Source organism: Hippocampus comes, unplaced genomic scaffold (assembly GCF_001891065.2).
Source record: "Hippocampus comes isolate QL1 unplaced genomic scaffold, H_comes_QL1_v1.1 scaffold22, whole genome shotgun sequence".
NCBI classification, from domain to species: Eukaryota; Metazoa; Chordata; class Actinopteri; order Syngnathiformes; family Syngnathidae; genus Hippocampus; species Hippocampus comes.
In genome coordinates this window covers 8,339,066-8,346,281 of record NW_017806175.1, presented here as the reverse complement: position 1 = coordinate 8,346,281, position 7,216 = coordinate 8,339,066, and the positions used below count along the sequence as shown (strand labels likewise).

Genomic DNA, 7,216 nt, shown 5'->3' with positions numbered 1-7,216 from the left:
CGGGCGCGTGTGTGAGCGACGCGACGCGGACGCGGACGTCACACTTCAGCCTGCTGAGTCGGCGAGTCTCTTTGTCGCTTCCGAGAGGCCGCGCATCAGCACAATTGCTCTTTTGCATTTGCTTGCCCTTTGCTAGCCCTGCCAGTCTTTTTCTTCCTCCGTTTGGTTCCGTACGCGCCGCCTCTCGCGCGTCCCTTTGGCTTTTTTGGGGGGGGGCTCGACCATCACGCCTCCATGACAACATGCCGACGTCTCTTTGCGCCTGTGTTGGAGCGCGCCTGTGTTATACGTGTGCGCAACATTGCCTTGAAACTTGCTGGCATGTGTGTGTGTGTGTGTGTGTGTGTGAGGGGGAGAGCGAGCATGTGCGCTACAGAAACAAGATTTTGCATAAAGGCAGGTTGGTACGCTTGTGCAACAAAGGCAAAATGCTGACTCTGCCCCCCCGGCTCCCCCCCGCCACCGGTGTATATAAGCCCCCCGCGCTCGGCGCCCGGGCAGCCCCCGTCAGCGGGAACCTGCGAAACTCGGGTCGCCACTTTTCTCGGTAAGAACGTTTTTGAGTCGGGGGTGGGGGGCTTCCTTTGCAGCGGTCACTTGAACGTTTGGCGCATTTCCCGCGGGAAGATGTCTCTGCCCGAGCCCTCGCCCGGCCAGCCCTGCAAGGTGAGCCGTGAGCCGGCCCGCCACCCGCGACGACGGCGACCCTCGCGCCCTTGACGCCCCGACTGAAGGCCGGCGGTTTGCGTGTGCGCAGATGACGGTGTACGACCAGGAGCACTTCCAGGGCAAGCGCGCGGAGTTCACGGCCGGCTGCCAGAACATCGCCGAGTGCGGCCTGGACAACATCCGCTCCCTCAAGGTGGAGCGCGGCGCGTACGTATGCTCCGACGCCCCGCTTCCTCGCGGAGGAGCGGGGCGCCTTTTCGGGGGTCGCGACTCGAGTCGCTCATTTTAGACGTGGGCGAGGCTTCCGCTCGCCTCAGCTGACGGCGTCGCCGCCATGTTAAGGCGCAGAGAAAAAAAAAACCAAAACAAAACGCGCAATTCATCTCGGTGCAAGTCAAGGAAAGAACACGAGTGACATGAGAAGGCGGCCTCCATATCGGAGCACGATGATAAACTCGTCGGCGGGCGGATCTCGCGCAAGAGTGGCGGGCGCCGGCCGTTCCCGTCGGTCTCGCGGCCCACGGGGAAGACGCCGACCCCGAATGCGGACGTCACGCCGCCGAGACTGCCGAACCTCCTGGCGGAGGTCGGCGTCGAATCGGCGTTAGGGGACGGAGGTGCGAGGGAACGGACGGGCCGGCGCTTCTGTCCGACGACTCGGATGCGAGGGGGGCGGGGTCGGCGCGGTTCTCTTCCGGTCCGAGGGCTCGCGACTTCTTTGCGGCTGCTCCCGAGACCGATCGGGATGGGAGGCTCTTCCGCTCCGGCGTTGGGAGCGCAGGCACAGTTGGGCCCGGGCCAAAGCAGCAGGTCACCCACAGCGTCATCGATAAGGAGCGGCTCGCGACCGGACCGGCGTTTCTGCGAGGATCTCGGCGAACGCGGACGATCCGATTGTCGACGCGGCACCGGCCCGCCGGATGTCTCGTGCCGCGTGACGGCGCCTTCTCGTCTTCGATGAGGCCCGCGGCGGGTGTGTCGTCCGCGCACTTGGGGAAAACCTTGGGGTCGTATCCATGACGACAGCCGCGGGCCGCTGAACGGCGGGCGGCTGAGGACGCCGAGGCGGCAGAGATCTTCTTGTTCAAACGTGCAAAGTGGCTTCTGTTGGCGCGCAAGTCCAGAAGCCGACCGCACCCCACCGACATTGTGTCATTTTGGGACCGGCCGGGCTAAATGACGTCGACGCGAACGGCGGTCCCGGGGACGGAGCGGTGAGCATCTCCCCCCTTGTCGCCTCCAGCTGGGCGGCCTTCGAGCACTCGAGCTTCTGCGGCCAGCAGTTTGTCCTGGAGAAAGGCGACTACCCTCGCTTCGAGGCCTACGGCGGCAGCAACGCTTACCGCGTCGAGAGGATGAGCTCCTTCAGGCCCGTCGGCTGCGCCGTAAGCTCCCGAGGGCGCCCGGCGCCGCTCGCCGCATCTTCCGCTTCTTCTTCTCCGTCCTCAGAACCACAAGGAAGCCCGCATGACCATCTACGAGAGGGAGAACATGAGCGGCGGCCACTTTGAGCTCTCCGACGACTACCCCTCCCTGCAGGCCATGGGCTGGTCCGGCAACCGGGTCGGATCCATGCGCGTCCAGAGCGGAGCGTGAGTCCTCGGCGCGCCGCCGCAGCAGACGGGACTCATCGGGACCCGCCCGTGACATCCGAGCTCGCGACGCCGTCGAGTGACGGCTTTTCACGACTCGTTGACTTACGGGTCCTCCGGCCGGTCCGCTGCCTCAACGGGTCGCCGTTACAAACGCTCAGCGACATTTACGAGCGAATTCGTTGTCGCGCGACGTACGATTCATTGATTCCCGAGTGTCTGTTCTGTTCGTTTGGTCGCATTGGAGTGGATTTATTTGATTTCTTTTTTAAATCCAATCAGATTTCAGCTTCCGTGTCGCCATGTCGGTCGAATCTGCATTCGCAATCGCTTGTTTTGACCCACGGAACGTAAACTGGCTTCAAGCGATTGGATTTGAAATGCGTCCTCACGGGGGGACGCGGTCAGCGTTTGACCGTCTTCTCGATCGGCCGTCCATAATTTGTTCCGGCCACGTTGGACTCGGCGAGCGCACCCGGAGTGACAAATGACTTATCGGCGGATCGCTTCCGCCACGAAGATGTGAGCTCCCGATGACAAAAATGTTCGCTTGTGGCGCTCGCTCTCGATGTTTTAGCTCGAGAAGCCGATCCGTTCACACGGTGCGTCACGCAAACGTATCGGTTTTGACGTTTGTCCTCCGTCAGGTTCGTGTGCTATCAGTATCCGGGCTACCGAGGTCAGCAGTACATCGTGGAGTCGGACTGCCGCGGTGGCGAGTACAAGTCCTTCCGGGAGTTCTACTCTCACGCCCAGACCCCCCAGGTTCAGGCCATGCAAAGGGGCTGGCAGGTGGTTTATAGAGCGAGGTAATGGAGATCTCTGGCAGGCATATCGTAACAGTCTCTATGTTGGTATCTGAGCTGTTGGTATGGAAGTCCCTGACGTCCAGCAGGGGCTTCACAAAAATTGCTGATCCGTACTTGGGATGACGGATCTCAGCTACCAGTTTCAACTGCCGCGGTGGCGAGTACAAGTCCTTCCGGGAGTTTGGCTCTCACGCCCAGACCCCCCAGATCCAGTCCATCAGGAGGATCCAGCACTGAGCTCATCCTCCTCCTCCTCCTCCATCTCGCCGCCTCGGGATCCCGGGGTGGACTTTGGGTCATCGGCCGCGGTGCGCAGCAGTTTTGTATTTTGATGATGAAAAAGCCACGTGAACGAGGTTCCGACGATTTCTCATCACTTTCTCCTCTGTCCTATTTCAGTACAAATAAAAACAAGCAAACCCAACCCCCCAAACCCGCCGTCACGTCGCTCTCGTCCTTTCTTTCGCACGCCACCAGTGAGCATTTCAATTTCACTGAATTGCAACATATTTTCACGCGGTTCTCGCTTCTGGCCGTGGGCTTCAACACTGGGAGAAAAGCGTGGCTCGAACTGAAAGGCTCTCGATGAAAACACGATGAACGGATGAGAGAGAGAGAAAGAGAGAGGGGGGCTTTTCATTTTCCATTCCACGCAGTGCTCGGCTGTGGCCGCTGGATGTCGCTGTGTACTGGTGTGGTAGAATTGCGACAGTTGGAGACACTTGACGACTTTGATGATGACGCGGGGGATGACGTTCCCACCAACATGGCGGCTGCCCGGTCCAGCAACTTGTGCCGCAGCAAGTCCGGCTAAAGTGAGCATTTGACGCTTTTCAAAGCATATTGAAGCATTTATGTCATATTTTCTTCTCTATCCCCCCCCCCCCACGGCCCCTCCTACAATAGTCGAGTAAAAGTCGTGTTGACGTGCTGCCCCGTCCCTTGCAAGGAGGCGTTTTCGGACCTTTCGAGCTCAAAACATGTTAGCTTGTTCGGTGGAACTTGTCGACTTTTTGTTGGAAGTTCTTTTTCTCTTTTATTTTCTTTATTGTTTGGCTGGTGGAAGCAAAGAGCGGTGCGTGTGCCTTCTTTGCAGCAAATTTTAAAACGAGCCGATGACGTCGGAGTGTGTTGTGCATTTGTAGCAGGAGTCAAAGTTGTTGTTCAAAGTGTTTGACTGCGGCTTGAGCTCAGGCTTGTAATAGGAGCACCTCTGGGGACCCGCTTCCCTCTAAGTGCCTCCTCCAGTAAATGAAACCGCAGGACGGCGCACACAAGACTGTTCGCACAGGGCACACCCATCTTGTCCCAAACACGCCACTCCACGCCACGCCAGCCCACCGAGACGTGCTGAGAAGGCGGCGGTGTAAAGAAGCCGCGCTGATTGCTTCAAAGAATTCATGCAGGCAGCTGGCAATCGGCGAGGTCGCGCCACCCGTCGTCTTGGAGCGTTAGCCGAGCTCAGCGTTCAACTCCCTGTCAGTAAATAGACAGCAGACGGGCTACCAAGCCGTGACTTTAGGGAGCGGAGCAGGCTTCCAAATGTCCGTGGCTTTGTTGATTTCCAGTGGGCAGTGCGGAGCAGGCCCCGACATCGAGTGAAGACGATTCACTTGCCGCGAGCCTGAGAAAGGCCAGCGGGCGCTTTGCGTTTGTGTGCCATCATGTGACTCGTCTCCGCGGTGGGTGGAGCAAGTGCGTGTCTTCAGGGGGGGCTCGCCAGCCCCCCCGAAGTGAGAGGCTGCGGCCAGGAAGTGAGTAGAGAGAGAGGAGAGAACGAACCAACAAGGTGATTGATGCGAGGGGGGGGGGGGGCTGGCCGGAAGAGTCAAACATGATCGATTTGTTTGCTGCGCAGTCAGCAACGCGCTGCTGGCTTTTGGCGTCCGCCGCTCGGCCTGCCTTCCTCCCCGACTGATGTTTCAGTGGCTGCATTGCTTTCTTCTTCGGCCCGAAATTTCATGTGAATGACTTGACCTTGCGAATTCGGTTCCACCATGTTGTCCGCGACTCGACTATTGTCTTGGTCTTGTTTTGGAGCGTTTACTTGCGGTCGGATTGTTTTGCTGGACTTCCGGCCGGGCCTCCCGGTCCCTCTGCGGTTTCACGTTTGCTAGCCGGCGTCGGCTCCCGTTACGCCCTCGGGGGGCAGGCTCGGGTCAGCGGTCCGCCTCGCCTCCCCCGGGCGGGCCCCCTCAACGAAGCCCACCCGCGGCGGCCGTCGTCTTTGGAGCTCCCGGACGAGGACTCGGTACGCGGGCTCCAGGAAAGAAGGAGTTGCGCGGGCGGGCGGGGCGCGCGCGCTGCCGCATGCTCATTCCACTTTATTTGACCCATGCAAACCAAACCAGCGTGTCAGTCATACAAGTAGAAACATACAAAGTACACGTGTCAATATGCCAAAGACGCCGTCGAAGACAAAGTCTTTTGGGAAGAACCCCGAAGCGCCGCTTCTCGCCATTTTGGAGGGCGGCGCAGGGGGGAAATTGCAGGAAGGGGGGGAGGGGGGGCAGGGTTTCCGCGCCTCCAAAAAGTTCCGCAGGACGCCGGCCGTCGGCGCCCAGTCGCCAGCAGGGCAGCCGGGGACTGCGTGCGCGTGCGTGCGTGCGTGTGTGTCTAAAGCCCCTCCCTCCTCGGATTCTGGCTCTGGCCTGGCAGGTTTCTTCGGGTCAAGCGCGACCAGACCGATGTCACGCTTTGTCTTCCGTCACATCTCGACTTCTTCTTTTTCTTCTGCTAGCGTTTGTGCTTTTCCATCTCGTCCTCGCTGCTGCGGGGGGAGCTTAAGACGCCACTCGTGCCCCGCGCTCACTGCTGGAGCTCTGCGCGGACACACACACACACACACACACACACACACAGCACTTTGAGCATTTGTTGCATGGTGATCCTCGATCTTAAGGTGGACGATGTACTCGGATGCCAAGATTGTCCTTCAACGTTGGCAACGGCGCGTCGCTCGTGAGGCAAAGCCGTACGCGAGCGCAAGAAGCGGAGACTTGGCAAATTCTACCCGCCAGCACTTGACTCGTCACGCCGGTGGTGCGCCGATGTCAACTCCTGCGCCGTTTTTGCCTCACGAGCGACTTGTCGTCATTCCGCTCGCTCGCACGCTGGATTGTCAAAAGTGAGCCAGTCGCCGTTCACTAAATTCTCTTTCGTGTTCGGACAAAGCTCAAGGTGAACATGACCTTGGCAGGTCCAAATGTGGTCCAAAATGTTCTCAAATGGAAACGAGTGCTCACTTTCCCCCCGCCCCCCCCCACACATTTGGTTTGGGCTGCCCCACTTGGACCGATGCTTGCTCTCTTTGCTGACGCTGCGGCTCACCAAACATGATGCTTTTGTTTTTCTTTCTTTTGAAAAGCTTTTTTTCCCACCCAGAAGCCACGATTTGGGCGACGGCGACGGGCGTTGACGCGGCGAGGGCCGTACCGATGGTGAAGACGATGAAGACGATGACGACCACGCCCAGCAGCATGGCCAGGAGGCTGAGCAGCAGAGACAGGCGGCCGTACTTGCGCGCCGCCTCCACGTCGCCGTTGTTCAGCACCGAGCGGGACTGGCGAGGGGGGGGCACAAGCCACAGGTCAGATGTCAGTCGCGCGCGCTCTACTCAAGTACCGGCGCACAAGACCGCGGAAAGGTATCGCTGCCGTGCCGGGAGCCCACCCCCGCCCCCCGACGTGTACGACGGCTGCGGCGTTTCAACGTGAAAGGTTCGTCGTCGGAAGGGGACGATTTTCAGGTTTGAAAGTTTCTCGCGATAAGGCGGACTACGTTTGAATGGGATAAAGAAACGTCAAGTCTTTCTTCTTCCAACGTGGCACGTTTCCCGCGGTGTCGAGCGATGCGTTCGGGGTTGTCGTTCGAATGTTGACAAATTTCACGTGAAAACCTGCAAAGTTTTGCTCGCGCACTGGGCGACCAAAAGGAAGCGCCTCCTCTGGTTCTGGAGACCACCTCGGAAGTCCCAAGTTACTCGCTTCGGAACTGTGCCGCTCTTCTAGAATACCAGCAGAAAAACAAAAAAACCCACTCAGGGCGTGTGTTTGAAAAGCTTGAAAAGAAGAATTCAGGGACAGCGACACCGTCGTCGTGCCGGCCAGCCCGAGCGCTTCCTTTTGTTTCCTTGCCCGGGGAGGG

General features: G+C 59.2%; 1 protein-coding gene and 1 long non-coding RNA gene across 2 annotated transcripts; both read left to right on the top strand.

The window, feature by feature from the left end:
- Window positions 1–757: 757 nt before the first annotated feature.
- LOC109531970 (beta-crystallin A3-like) lies at window positions 758–3,495 on the top strand. Its single transcript, XM_019896511.1, has 5 exons — window positions 758–876; window positions 1,913–2,054; window positions 2,119–2,261; window positions 2,909–2,959; window positions 3,211–3,495. The coding sequence occupies exons 1-5, from the start codon at window positions 758–760 to the stop codon at window positions 3,305–3,307; spliced, it is 552 nt and encodes a 183-aa protein (XP_019752070.1). The 3' UTR covers window positions 3,308–3,495.
- Window positions 3,496–3,770: 275 nt separating this feature from the next.
- Window positions 3,771–6,896, top strand: LOC109531915 (uncharacterized). The gene is made up of 2 exons (XR_002171277.1): window positions 3,771–3,885; window positions 6,455–6,896. It is a non-coding gene; the product is annotated as an uncharacterized LOC109531915 (long non-coding RNA).
- Window positions 6,897–7,216: the final 320 nt, after the last annotated feature.